The sequence below is a fragment of the Anolis carolinensis genome, chromosome 3, assembly GCF_035594765.1.
Source record: "Anolis carolinensis isolate JA03-04 chromosome 3, rAnoCar3.1.pri, whole genome shotgun sequence".
NCBI lineage: Eukaryota > Metazoa > Chordata > Lepidosauria > Squamata > Dactyloidae > Anolis > Anolis carolinensis.
In genome coordinates, this window is record NC_085843.1 from 100,512,851 (window position 1) to 100,528,191 (window position 15,341).

The 15,341-nt window shown below is 38.2% G+C and overlaps 1 protein-coding gene across 5 annotated transcripts in view; it reads left to right on the forward strand.

Moving 5' to 3' along the window:
- gpm6b (glycoprotein M6B) overlaps positions 1-15,341 on the forward strand; it is a 154,116-nt gene that overhangs the window by 96,385 nt on the left and 42,390 nt on the right. For 2 of the 5 annotated variants that reach the window (XM_008107224.3, XM_062975258.1), the window contains exon 2: positions 14,850-14,969. The exons of 2 other annotated variants lie outside the window; for them this stretch is intronic. In XM_008107224.3, the coding sequence (XP_008105431.1) occupies positions 14,850-14,969 (120 nt within the window). Of the gene's footprint in view, positions 1-6,325; positions 6,762-14,849; positions 14,970-15,341 lie in introns of those variants that run through there. One more of the 5 variants, XM_008107227.3, reaches the window with a different exon arrangement.

Below are 15,341 nucleotides of genomic sequence, written 5' to 3' on the forward strand. Positions count from 1 at the left end.
AAATCCAGTGAAAATTATTACAAATGAATACCAATGAAAGGTTTGGAATATACTCTCCTCAGAGCCCAGTTGATACCAACACTGTTATTTTGATGCCAAGTTTTTTTTAAATCCCCCTTTCTAAAGTCTTCAGGGCCTAATTCATTGTTATTATTTGTCCATGTGCTATAGTTTTCATGATTTTAAAATTGTCTCATATTAAAAGAGAAATGATTTAATATGCTTCTAATCTTTTAACATTATTGTTATTGTTTTCAATTGTTCTAAATTGATTATATATTTTATGTTAACAGAGAGTGAAACTGAAATATTTAAATTAATTAATTAAACGGGGTATGTATGAGAAGGATAAATTAAGGATATTAAGGCAACTGGAATAGACATAGGTTTTTAATAAATGCATTTCGTGTAGCAGGAAATCATAGAAGTGGAAACAAGAGGACAAAATCATTATAATTTTCCTTGGGTTTAGTGTTAGGTCAATTTGAAATACAACAGTTGATAAGGTGCAGACAGAAGATTTTCTTGCCTTGTTGGTTAAACATTTTCTGGAAACATGTAGTTTTTCCCAAATGAATTGTTGGAAATCCAAATATAACATAGGCAAAATGTTAGCTCTAAATACTGTAGGCATTAATCCTACTCTGGCAATGCAATTTACTCCACAGCCAATCTGGGGGTGCAGACTCAATGCTGCTGCTCTTGTCCTTGACTCACCCTACAGTGCTTTTGTGTTCTGGTTCATTGTGTGTGTGAGGTCCCCTACTGTTGCGAGGTTCTGCAGTGGTTAGGCAAAAAGCCTCCCAGACTCAACATGCAAATGTCTTCTCTCACATCACATTTTTAAAGTAAATTTCAAATGATCACAGTGCAGCTCTGAAGATGTTGCTTTACTATGTGTGCTACAGTTGTGATGGGGTGAAAAAAAACTATTAAATCTCTGCTGCTTGCTTCTGAACTTCAGTCTCAAGTATGAAATGTAGAAAAGATTCTTACTTATAGCATGCCTTGGATTACAAAAGAGATCCTACCTTTATTCCTTTGTACTGGATACATGGGGGTTGGACGGGACAGGAGGACAAGAGATTACAAACCTGAAGGAGCCAACATAGTTGAAGTTCCAGGCATACATACATACATACATACATACACACACAATAAATTAACTTGGAACAGATTAAACTAATTACATTTCTTAACTTCATCATAATAACAAATCAATGTCTGTGGATAATGCAATGATAAACTGGGAGCTCTGTAACCTTTTTAAAAATTAGATAATTACAGAAGAATATCTAAAAGGGAAGAAGAGTGACTAGAAAAGTGCCTGTTTGTATTTAACAGATGGTATTGAAATTTTCCTAGTTTTGCTTGATAACCGAAATGTATATTTCTTCCTTTTTAAAAAGGTGTATAAACCCCAAAAGGTTGAAATGTTGTAGGTTTCAAAACAAAGATCAAGAACTTTACATTGTTGTACATTAAAAATTAAATTCCTACAAGATCTCTACAAAGAGAAGAAACTGTGAGCTATTAGAAATCATACAGTGGGAATTTAATAATTCAGCAGTGGATAAAAGGTAGATTAGGATCTACTAGTAGTGACCTTGGTGGTTTGCAGTAGACCCATAGGGGTTTCTGACTCCCAGCTGTTTCTTTAGTAGCAGCAATACAATAGTGTATCTTTTCCTATCTAAGGCCCATTCCACACAGCTGTATAAAATCCAGATTGAACTGGATTATATGGCAGTGTGGACTCAGATAACCCAGTTCTAAGCAGATATTGTGGATTATCTGCCTTGATATTCTGGGCTATTTGCTGTGTATAAAGGTAAGGTAAAGGTTATTCCCGACATTAAGTCTAGTCATGTCCAGCTCTGGGGGATGGTGCTTATCTCCATTTCTAAGCCAAAGAGCTGGCGTTGTCTGTAGACGCCTCCAAGTTTATGTGGCCAGCATGACTCCATGGAGCACTATTACCTTCCTGCCAGAGCAGTACCTATTGATCTACTCACATTTGCATGTTTTCAAACTGCTAGGTTGGCAGGAGCTAGTGCTAACAGCGGGAGCTCACCCCACGCCCTGGATTTGAACCACCAAACTTTCAGTCTGCAAGTTCATCAGCTCAGTGGTTTAATCTGCTGGGCTACCGAGGGCTCCATGGTTGTGTATAACGGTCCCAAATTAAGCTGCTGAAATGAAGAAAGCTTGAAGTAACAAGGAGTGAACATTATTTGTAAGGATTCTTTTAGTACGAATTTTGTAGCTCAGGATTTGCTCAGAACAGAGGCGGTCCAATCGCCAGGAGGGAGGCATTTGCCTGTGGCGGCATCATCCCAGGGGCGCAGTCGAGCCCCCCGGGAGGATGGCACCACTCCCTGCCTCCTTCTCCTTTGAGTGTAAAATCCATTCAGTTTTGGCAGTAATTGCTTAGGGGAGATAAATGCCAGAGAAATGTACATTACAAGGAAATTACATCTGGTAAAATGCACACTTCAGGTAGGAGACAAAAAGATGGGTCCTCAGCATGTATTTCAGGACAGGAGAGCATGGCTTGAGGCAGTGGCAAACTTTAGAAGGGAAGCTGTGAAGTGACTGGAATATGGAGAAGGTGGTTATTGGAAGATCTCAAGATTTGTTGATTGTTTTGTCTTGTGAGGAACAAACCGGTATCCCAGGTCTAAATGTCAAGGTTGGTTACCCATCTTCATTTTGTTTTATCCACATGTACAAAGAGAGAAGTGAAGTGTGAGTGATTAGGACATGTGCTTCAGTGTGCTGCTTGTTCAACATAAACCAAAGATTTTGCTTTTATTATATATTCCCTTTCAGCAATTATATATTGGCCAAAAAAACCCAGCAAACTACACAATAAAATGTTACAACATGATTACATTGCTACTGGGAAATGAAATGTTGTAGCTGCTGTTGTTTTCCTTAAAATTATAAATGCAGTGAATCATTCATAAGTTTTCTCCATTAATGTTTTCTACCTGACCTTTTAGCTGGGAAGTCGACTTTTGGAACAAGATTCATCATGTCTTTCCTTAGTTATTTTATTTTCATCCATTATATCCTTGCTGGGATTCAGGGATGCTCCCTACCCATGACCCAACATGCAGACATGCTTTTCCCGCACTGCTTTACCAAGGCCAAAATACTTTGTCTACCATTGTTTAGAAATGTTAGCCCAATTCTTTCAGCAATACAACATCCGTCCACCATTGTATTTGCGGTACAAGTTGCTAATGCTGGATCAGGGCTAGTTCACATCTATGGAAAGGCTGTATGGATCTTGGCCTGATTACTCATAGGTGAGATTATGGTTTTGGGAATGCTGGGCTACAATGGGAAAACAATTCTGGTGCATACCCTGTTTACCCTAAAATAAGACATCCCCAGAAAATAAGACCTAGTAGAAGTTTTGCTGAATTGCTAAATATAAGGCCTTCCCTGGAAGTAAGACCTAGTAAAGGTTTTGTTTGGAAGCATGCCCGCCAAACAGAACACCAGAGCATGCAGGATCAATAAATGTACATACCATAGAGTGTTGTACATGGAAATAATGGTAGTAACAAGAAATTTTTAATTGGATTCACAGTTTGGTTATACTGGTTTGTGATGACAACTACTATACAGTATATAATAAATGTTCTTTTTTTGTTCAGCAATAAATGTGAATTCTTCTTCATGGAAAAATAAGACATCCCCTGAAAATAAGACCTAGAGCATCTTTGGGAGCAAAAATTAATATAAGACACTGTCTTATTTTCGGGGAAACATGGTAAAAGCAAATGCTCACTCAACAGTACAACATTCATATCCACAAAGGATACACTCTTGCATTTCTTGTGGATGTGTGAAACCTCAGATAATGAAACAATATCTTGAAATTAAGGCCAAAGAATCCCATATAGTCATCCTAGAGAATGGGGGAAATGCTTAGAGAAGACAATTTTTGTCAGTTTTCTACCTCCAGTCATTGATTTATTCTTTTATTTTAAAATAAAATGTAAATAAAGAGTATTTGATAGGCTATTGTCACAGTGGAATGAGGATCCAAAATAAGGACCCAATGTTTTTCATGGTTCAGCTAATGTTGTTTTAGGCAGAAAAAGAGCTGTTTACATTATAGGTTGATGATATGTATGAACTTAAAAACACTGGAAATATCTTTTAAAAATGTCAATGGTTTCTTAAATTTTTTTTAAAAAATGGTAACTACAGGATCATGCTGTTCAGATAAATATTTTGCCTTACATGCACCTTCCACAATTTCACATAGAGTATGTTCAGAAAATGACATCTGTTTCTCGAAACAGGAAAGCTGAAAATATGTTTTGTACTTAGGCATGCAAAAAATTGACTTGAATCCACTGATGCATTTTGAAAGAAGAAGAACCTGGAAGACAGCATAAACACTGGAAAAGAAGGATGAAGAGTCTTTATTTCTGAAAGCCTCTGCTATAGAAACAATAAAATATCACTCGTAGATAAGGTTTCCCTGTGTAGGTCAGACACATCCCCATTACCTAGACCATCCACAAGTCTACAGTCACAGTTCTGCAAGTGATTAGAGGTGTGGCCCAATTCATTTGGGAGGCATGCAACATCGAGACATTGGATGCCTTCATGTCTCTTCTGATTTATGGTCATCCTAGGGCAAACCAGAAGGCTAGTCCAGTACTCACACCATTCCAGCTGGTGGCTCTCCACATTGAGAAAGTTCTTTAATATTAATTGTGTCTAGAAGTAAGTCCATTATAATCTTATTTGCTGTTGTTTCACAACGTATTTTGTGGTAATCGATTTGAGCATCTAGAAATAATATGCATAATACAATCTGAGGGACTTTGTGATCTCAAAAGACAGATGTAGGAAAAATGCTTGTTTATTGCCCTTGCCACTCTTGCCTCCTCTCCTGTAAGGTGATCCTCAGATATGGAAAAACAGCAGGGTATAGGTCCTCCATAATGAACATTATTTCCACATGCACTGAGATTATGACTAGGAATGTGTTGATACATTATTCATGAAATAAATACTCTGGTTTTTATTTATATACACAACTCAAGTATTTAGTCTTTGCTCTTGAAAAATGAAATGGATTTTTTTGATCTCCAGTGCAAGCTACCAATCCTATCTTGACAAATCCTTTCGTTCTCAGAATTTTGGTAGAGGTGTAGACTACATCAGAGCCCCCAGTGGCGCAGTGAATTAAATTGCTGAGCTGCTGAACTTGCTGATGGAAAGGTTAGCAGTTCGAATCCCGAGAGCAGAGTGAGCTGCCACTATTAGCCCCAGCTTCTGCCAACTTAACAGTTCAAAAACATGCAAATGTGAGTAGATCAATAGGTACCGCTTCTGCAGGAAAGTAACGGTGCTCCATGCAGTCATGCCGGCCACATGACCTTGGAGGCATCTATGGACTTAGAAATGGAGATGAGCACCAACCTTCAGAATCGGACACAACTAGAATTAATGTCAGGGAAAATCTTTACCTTTAGCTTACAGACTACACCGTTTTCCATTTGCAATCCACCAATGATTTCTCCTTGTTTCTTCTTTACTCTTCCCCTGAATAATTCAAGACAGAAACCTGCAAAACTCTACAATATATTTCAACTGACACTTGGAACCCTCTGAACCATGGAAAGCAGCCATTTTAAAGTTTTCTTTAAGGATCTCGGGTGCTGATTGCAGTTTACCGCTAAATCCTGAAATGACTGTCTTCTCTTTTAATGTGTGTGTGCCTGTAGCTTGGTTGTTGATTACAGTGATCCCATGCTCCTTATTAAATAGGGATGCTCCTTTCTAAATAATGTTCGGAATCAAATTTAAAACATGGGATGTTGTCAACCTCTTTGTATCCTCACCCACACGTCTTTATGCAGTGGCCTGAAATTGCATCTTATGTAACTGCCCCAGAATTGTGAAAACATTGTCCTTCTGCTATAAGTCCTGGCTGCCCTAGATTAATTTTATGGGCTTACATGTACTCCCCCCCCCTTCATCAAACAGAGTTGAAAACATAACATCCTTAGAGTCAACTGTGGGGCTGGGTGCATGGTCAGTTCAGTGCAAGAACAGAGGGCAGATGGAGCAGGTCCAAATGCAGTCCTAATAATAGGGTCTCGTGGGGAAAGAGAGCCCTGTGATTGCTCGAGAACATGGACTCCCCCCAGAGATGGTGTAGGGACAGAAAGGGGCTCGTAGTGTCATCACTGAGTCATCATGTAACAGGAGGGGGCTCTGTTTGCTCCCTTGGATGCAGCCCCCTTTTTCTGATGTCACAAACCTATTCTTCACCAGAGCATTGATCTCACACCCATTGGGAGAAAAGGAAAGTGGAAGAGCATGGGGGAAGAAAGGGTGGCTAGCTGAACCTGCAGGTTCCCCCTTTGCAAATGCTCTCCGAGAGGAGACGACTGAGCGCAGAACTGCAATTTTGTAACTGCAGGTCTCTGACGTATAGCGGAGTGTTTCCTGGCAGGGAATCTTTATGGACCAGTAGGCAGAACAAAACTGAAGCTGTAACGAGACTTGAGCGTTTTGGAAAGGAGTGCAACCTTCTGGATTGAGGAACGAAGCCATTCAGTCACAGTCGTGGTAAATAGGAGACAGAAGCGAAGGAAGGAAGAAGAAAAGAAGAGAGAGCCTTGGCTGGGGGCGGGGAGTAGAAGCATTTTTGGTGGATGGTATAAAGCCAGTCATGGAAACTGCAGCAGAAGAAAATACAGAACAAAGCCAAGAGAAAAAAGGTACCCAGAGCATCAAACAATAGACTGTTTAAATCTTTTTAAGGACCTCCAGTGAAAAGATTTAGGCTGTGTTTGTCACTCTCTTTAGAGCAGTGCTTAAATGATCATTATTGCATCTTCTAGCTTCCAGTGTCGCTTTTTAAAGAAAAAAATATGACTTGACAGCGGATTAACAGAACAGCCATCTATCCCTTCATCTCTGGCTGGGGGTTTCAACCATCCCCATCGCCACAGAAAAGCAGAGCTGTGTGTTAACAGTTTAAAGGGAGATCATTCTGTGTGTCGGTTCATGGGTTTTGAATCTGGGGGTCAGGCTTTTAGTATTCTGGTAACGTATAGCTTTTAGCCAAATGGTGAGAAATACTTTTCCATCTCTTATTGTATAGCACTTGTTGTACATTTCTGTACTGCATGGGAAAGAAAAATCGTGTGGTGAAATGAAACAGAAATTAAAAATCTCCATGATGTTTGGGAAGAAATGTTTTAAAACAGAAAAAGCAGGGTTGAAATAGTGAATCAATATGGAAGTTGCTCGTAATTAATTATTTGAAAAGTTTAATGCCACGCAGCATTCATTTACAAAATTAGTTACTTATATTTGATTATCCTTCTCTTAGCAAGTGACTTTAGTGATATTTCTGACAACTTTGCGGCCATTTACACTTGTGTAGGTCCACTGATTTGAAAAGGAGGAAAGCATACCTTAGTGGGTAAAGGATCATGTTCAACATTAAGAATTACTTTTATATCTGACCATTTTTAACCTACAAATCTTATCAAGCATATCATTTGTTGTGTTTTATTTTGTTTTGCTGTTTTGTGTAGAATCTCCTAAACAGTAAAATATCAGTTTGGGAGCTGATTTGGGGCAAGCAGAAGCAAACATTTTGGTAGAATTTGCAGTGGAAACTTTTGAAATCTGTATCCTGAAAATTAACTGTATTGCTCTTTAGAACAGTTAACCTATAAAATATAAGTGTCTTTGTTTCCCTAAAGTGAAATTTGGCAACAATTGGATCATAGCATAAAGTAATGCCCTAGAAAAATTTCCCTGAACATTACAATACTAAGAAATTACACTTTACAAAAGCATGAATGTGGTACAGTAGTGAAAGATGACACTGTAAATATTCATTTTTGCTACAGGTACATTATATGTGTATGTGTGTGTGTACACACACACACAGAGAGAGAGAGAGTCTGTTCAGCTCCCTTTAAATACTGTTTGATTAAAAAAAAAAACCTTTTGAATTGCCTAAATATAGATAATCAGTTTTATCAGATTTGTCTGCCTCTTGTGTTGTGGGGAATATGATACTTAGAAATTAGTTTCTTCTAAATCTGTGAAAAATCCACACATGAATTTAGGGTCAGGGGATGGGAGCTAGGCTTATACTCACGATTTTTCCCAACATACCAAGATTTTAAAGAAGATTAATGGCTGAAGTGGGAAGAGGAGTCTAGGTTCACCCAAAAGCCTAGCCCTATATATTGTGGGGCGGTAGCTAACAGGTTATCTCTGTGCCTGTTGAAAGCCCCTTCTCCTCTAAAGCAATTTACCATAAAACTTTTTTGGTGCCTGGAAAGTCAGGTGGATGTTCGGGAAATAAAAACCCAATATTAATTTGCATTTGTTTATCTGGTTTCATAGTCTTGGGAACTGGTCCATCTCATGGACATTGGGGAGTGCATTTTCTATTAATACTGTTGGGAAATTAGTCATGATTTATTAAGACCTCAAATTTTACTATTCTACTCGAATTCGTTTCATTTGACAAAATGCTGTATATAGAATTATTTGGATAAATGCTACTTTTCCAAGTAACTCTATAAAGATGCAGCTTATAGTTAGGTCTTTACAATCTAGTAATAACAATTTTGGCAATTTATCACTGGACTTTAGGTGTGTATTGTTTCTCTGCATTTTTCTCTAGGTTTTTTTTTTTGTTGCATTTAAGACTGAAAGACCCTAATGGTTCTCATGTTTTGTTGAAGTATCAGAAATGCTAAGCTTGTTTGTGTGCCTTAAAGATAAACAAATACATAATTTAAGGCTTAAAAAAATCTGTATCTACATTTCTGCTTTGAACTGCTCTTTAAAATATGATGTGCGCATTGCCAAATAGCCATAATTCCATTTTTAGTGTCCCTAGGTTGTGGCATGTTAATTTTTTTTCAAAATTATTACTGAGCTCTACAACACTCTTGCTGTTTTTCATATGTGATATATAAATGAAAGGCCAACACAGGGAAATATTTGTTGCTGTTGAATTGTGTGTGAGAAAAGGATTCCCTTATATGCCAGTGAACTTTTAAATGTTGTAGCTTAAACAAATTTTAATACAGTCTGGATGAAATCCTGTTCTGTCGACAGCAGCCATTCCCATGTCTGTGTTTTCTAAGGGTCTTAGAAAAGAGTTCCCATTATTCCAAGCCATTATGGCTCTTGGCCATTTTAATTAGGGATTATTGTAGCTGTCGTCCCATCCATCTGAAAAGCACCGTCCTGCAAAAAGCTGATTGACACCCATGGGAGTTTAGCTGTTTGTTGAAATGATTTCTAGATTTAATTAATAGCTTACTGTTTTTGTAAGAACATACTGTGATGCCTTTTTAAAGAAAGGTTTTCTTTGATTTATGGGAAAGTAATAATATACTGTATGTCACAGAAACCAATCCATAGCTATAAAGAAGTGGATGGAGTTGATGTGTTGAGACCAGAGCTAATGATTTGGACATTTGTACTTTTGACATGAAATTTTGGTTGTGATTTGCAAAAGTCTCAATGGTTTTCAAAAAGCATCTAAGCAGGATCCAACCCAATCTTTATTTCTTCTCCTTGCATGTATCTGAGGTGGTCAGATGCACTAGAGTGTTTATATATTATCGCATTACATTTTGGTGAATATGATTGTACAATCATTTTTTTTTTACAAAACATATACTTTAAATGTGTTGTACTATGTTATATTACCTTTAGCTCTATGTTATATGTTGAACACATAGAACATAGAGCTTTGGGCAAAATACGCAGTTGTTACATTTGTGATCCCCTTAAAGCTTCTGCTTCCCTGAAGATAAGCCAGTCTTGCATGTTATCTCTCTTACATTTGGGAAACTGGATAGCAAAAATGTTAATTTTTTATCAGTGGACTAGCCTTTGGATGTTGTCCATGTAATTGTTGAGCAGATATTTTGCAGAGCTGCAAGACAGATTGAGTGCATCTAAAGCTGAAGGTTTATAAATTATTGAAATGACAGGGTTTATCTTGTGGGCATTAAATTAAATCAAAAAGTGAGGATAGGGATAGGCAGATTTACTGAGATGGAATAAATAGGTAAAATGAATGCCATTTTGTATCAGCAGGGTAGAAAATACATTGTGATACATATTAACATGGACAAGATGCTTGCTTTTAATTTAAGGGGAAAATAACACCGTCTCGTAAGTAAAGCGGAGTTGAAAGATGTCAAACAGATTTACTGGAGATATCTAGGACAAATGGGCCATAAGGTTATGCTAGATTAAAAACCTATCAACCCAGAAGTTACAGTTATGCATAACATTTACTTATTCTTTAAAGCATCTTAGCAAGAAAATTCAAACAAAATGTCTTTTTGAAAAGGCTGTGACCGAATGCAGTGTAGTGGCTTGAGTATTGGACTAGGACTCTGGAGGCCAGGGTTTGTACTCATGCTCAGTGGAAACCCATTGCGTGACCTAGCCTCAGAATAAAAAAAGCAAATCTCACCTGTGTAGATTGTCCAAATTACCTGTTGGGGACAATGGAAAGAGGTTTCAGACTCTCCATCATGGTAAGTAATTGGTCCCATCAACGATCCAATCAACTATCCTGGACTATCCCCTGAAGCTAGATAATTTTGCACCATGATGTGATAAGGTCAAAGGGCAGTGGTTCTCAACCTGTGGGTCCCATAGGTTTGGCTTCAACTCCCAGAAATCCTAACAACTGGCAAACTGGCTGTGGCTTCTGGGAGTTGTAGGCTAAAAACACCTGGGGACCCCAGGTTGAGAACCACTGTCATAGAGTATAGTCGCAAAAATACTCAGGAAATTATAGACTAAATATTCAACTCCCGCCCCCCCCCCCCCCCCCTCAAAGCTCTTGTGTTTTTAACTAAATACTTCCTCTGTGCAAATTCAGCCTGTGTAATCATTTCCTGTTTATTTCAACTGATGGACTGAATGGGTAATTGCTCCTTCAAAATCTGCTTTGAATTGCCCCATTGTCAGTTCTTGTTCCCATTAAGAGAGGGGAAAGTCTATTGCAGGCAGTAATTAAAGCATCCTCCTTCCCTGAGAACAAAAACTGGCATAAGGTCAATTCAGGTAGGCTGTTTAGGGGGCAATTTACTCACTGGTCCCAAGTTGGGTCAGTCAATTGCTTATTTTATTTATACCCTGATTCCCCCCTCCAAAGTGAGACTCAAAGAGACTTACAGAACAAAAAGAGAAACAAGCAAAAGCCTCCTATTATAATAAAAATAATATTAAAGTCTTATGAAACATCAATGTAAAAACCTAAATTAAAAACAGTACAACTGAAAAGAGAGAGCCAGTGTGGTGTAGTGATTTAAGTGTTAGACTACATCTCTGGAGACCAGGTTTCAACCCCCCTCTTAGCCATGGGAATCCACTGAATGACCTCGGGCAATGCACACTCATTGAAACTCCTTCAGAAAAAATCTTGCCAAGGAAAACCTCGTGATAAGTTCACCTTAGGGTCATTATAAGTCGGAAATTATTTGAAGGCACACAACAACAACAGCCACTCTAAAACAGGCAACCTGTTATATAAAGTAATCAGTTCCCAAATGCCTGCTGGAACTGAAAGGTCTTCATCTGATGATGAGAGGACAGCAGGAGAAAGCCAGCCTAGCTGCCCAAGGAAGCAAGTTCAAGAGTATGGGAGCAGCCACAAAGGCACACGCACAAAGGTGGTGGGATTGGGAAAAGTGTTGTGGTAATCTCTGAGCGGTTAGACCCAATTTAACCCTCTCTGGGGGAGATTCCACCAAAATGCAGCAGAATAGCAAAAGCAAAAGCTTTCAAATGCAACAGTTACTTACACGGGGTGAGCAAAGAGAAGCCTCTCAGCTTAGGATGGCAATCGATTGAAGAGTCTCAGTAAAAGTTCAAAAAGTATTTATTCAGGTAAAAAGAACTCCATTGTAGATAGAAAGGCTTGGGAGCTGTCTAGTCTAGACTGGTTTCTAAGGAAAAATAAGAAAGGAAAAATAACAAACATCTAAATAGTTACATCTTGCCAGGAGAGACAGCAAGATGCTGCTTGTTAGCTAGAAGAACAAAGGGAGAAGAGAGAACCAAAATGGTTCCAACCTCATGGTCCAGTTTATTGGGGCCATAAAAGACATTCTGACCAATGAGAAGTTAGTGTCCCTAAAGATTCACATTTCTACTAACTTCAAAGTAAGGGATGTGACGTAAACAGGATAGAGTGAAACACAGTAAAGCCTATCTAGGCATGCTTTGGAAACAGGGAAAGGATTCCCTCAATCTAGCTCTATCATCTATCTGACTACATTTAGACTTGAGTAGTCCAGGGTGATTCCCAACAAAAAGCACCTCCCATGGACAATTCAGAGTTTGGGCAGGCTCACTTATAAGGAGATACAGTTTTTTAAATAGTCTGGACCTCAGCCGTAAAAGGCTTTATGGGTCATAACCATTGTTTTCAATTGTGTCCAAAAACAAACGAAATAGATCTGCTTTAGCAAGAATGTTGGGTATTCCCTGGAACCAGCTGCCCCTAACACTCTGGCTGCAGCGTTTGGACTAGTTGAAGTTTGTAAACACTCATCAAAGGCAACTCCATGTAAAGCATATCATAGTCGTCCAGATGAGTTGTTAGGAACTAGCTTCATGGGTTTCAACTCTTAGGCCAGTGGTTCTCAACCTGTGGGTCCCCAGATGTTTTGGCCTTCAATTCTCAGAAATCCTAATAGCTGGCAAACTGGCTGGGATTTCTGGGAGTTGTGGGCCAAAATACCTGGGGACCCACAGGTTGAGAACCACTGCCTTAGGCAAATAACTATATTTGAAATTGCCATTTACCTTTCAATTACTTTTAGCCAGAGACTGTAGAAATATTCTGTATATTAATAGTTAGTTACTACCATGTTACATACAATGCTTTGTGGGATTTGATTTTGCCCTTCCCTTGGTGGCAGGAGAAACTTTGGCTTGAAAGAACTATAATTGCAAGATATTGACGCATACATGCATGTCAAATGAGCTAAATGTGCTATGTATGACTAGCTCTTCCTCCATATTTTGTTTGGTTGAGATCATGCTCATTTGCTGTGACATCCATTGTACACTTGTGAACAGAGGATTGGTTGTGCAGAAGCAGAAATGAATTTAACGGAATAAGTTAAAATATGAACTACATATGCTATGTAACATTTTTAGTAAAGGAAAATCTTTTGGAACAAAATAACTTAGCTCAGTGTTTTCTGGATTTCTTTCCCAGCTGTCTAAGGACTCAGATCTTTTAGGGAATTAAAGATAGTTGTTAAGAAACAGGGGTGGATGTAAACAATGTATGCCAATTAGCAATCTTTTTGTGATCTGTACAACTTTTAGAGTGCAGAGTTGAATGGTATTCTCTATCTCACATGGGAGGAGATCTAAAATAGTTTAGTTACATCTGTACTAAACATAGACTCCAGTTGTTGAAATCTGCAAGAAGACAAGAACACACTGAATAAAATGTTTGAGCAAATTGCATGAGTATTGCTCATTCATATTCTTCTTTCCTTTTTTTTTTTTGAGTAGGATTTCCAATTCTGTGGCCAAGTGCCATAGAAATGAACTGTGATTTTATGAAGCTGAGCACTTTGCAATGTTTGTATTTCTTTTCTCAAAGTAGCTTATGCTTGATGTTCTTCAGTACAGTTGACTGTCCATGGATGAGCAGTAAAGAGCGCATTTCAAGGAAGTATCACTGTACATTGGAACAGCAATTAAACAAAGTATGAGAAAAACACATTGATACTAAAGTGATTTCATGTTCTTTACTTATGGGAAAATGTAAATATTTGGGGAAAGTGTACTTTAATATTCCTTCTTGATAATGTTATATAAGTATTCCTCTGCTTAGCTATATAAACTCCAGGGATATGAGAAGAGAGACTTGCTGACATTAATGGATAAAATTATTGCTTATCTGTGATTAAATTATGTACACAACATGTTCAAAATACCGTAAACACCAACATAACCCAGAACATTTTTCACAGTATATTGTACTTCTGCTTTATCTGCTTGTTTTCTAAACTACTGCAGTTGAAACTGTATTTTGATTATACTGTTTGCATCTGGGAATAATCACCTTGCTCAGCTGGGTCTAGTGAAAAGATAAAAATAGTAATTGTGGTTCCCCACAATTAGATTACATTACCCTTCCTGCCCTATCTGCTATAGAAGGGCTTATTACCAGTAAAGAAGAAGACAGAAGGATATGATAAAAAGTGGGAATGCAATAAATAGTAACAAGCAACTTTACTCTTTCCCCAACCTAGTAAGTCCAGATGTGTTAAACATGACTTTCCAGTATGGCTAGTGTGGATGGTGCATGGTGGTCCAGAATTGTCAACTTTGAGGACACTGGCATGTGAAAGATTTCTATAGACTCATGGTCCTCAACCATTAGACCTCTGTGTTTTGGACTCAGGTCCCTGAATTCTTGGCCATTGACCAGCCTGGATGGGACTTCTGAGAGTTGGAACCCAAACTATCTAGGAAACTAAAGGCAGGGTGTTAGATACTATTTTTTACAGAAACATTTTAAACATGTTATTTCAAGAAATGTCAACAAAGTCTCTAAATTTTACTAATATCATCAGCCCCTAAAATCTAACCCAAGTTAATTGTCCCTCCCTTGATTTGTGTGTGAATGTAACTATTTCTGTTCTGAGAGCTGAGCATAGATTTGTGTATCCCTTCCTTTGCTTTTTTATATTTAAACTGAATTGAATAAAAGTGATGAAGTAAAAGTGAACTTTTGCTGGAGACACTGACTTTTTACCACCTAAAATTGGCAGTGATCACCAGACCAGAAATGGAAATTGGCAGGTACCAATGGATGTACAGGAATTCAAGGCTACACCAGTACCATCATGTGCCAGCATTGAGAGGCAATATTAGTCCTTTGGGGATTCAAGGTAAATAAAAGGTTGGGGCCTATAGTCATTTACATTAGCTGTAGCTATATGTTCCTAAAATATTTCAATGTGTCTTTTTTAATGTTAAGAGATGTACATGATTATTCTCACATAATAATTCTTACAGATTTTTGTTTATCTGTTTCAAGGCATTTGAACAGAAGTATTCTTCAACATAAGGACATCTTTCCATTACTTACATGGCTGCCCAGAACAGTGTTTACGGTTGCCCTCATAGAAGACTACATTGACCTTCCAGCTACTCTTTTCAATTCATCCAAGTGGCTTTATTCATCCAAGTGGGGGTTGGACTAGATGGCCCATGTGGTCTCTTCCAACTCTACTATTCTATGATTATGTAGTCCCTAATGA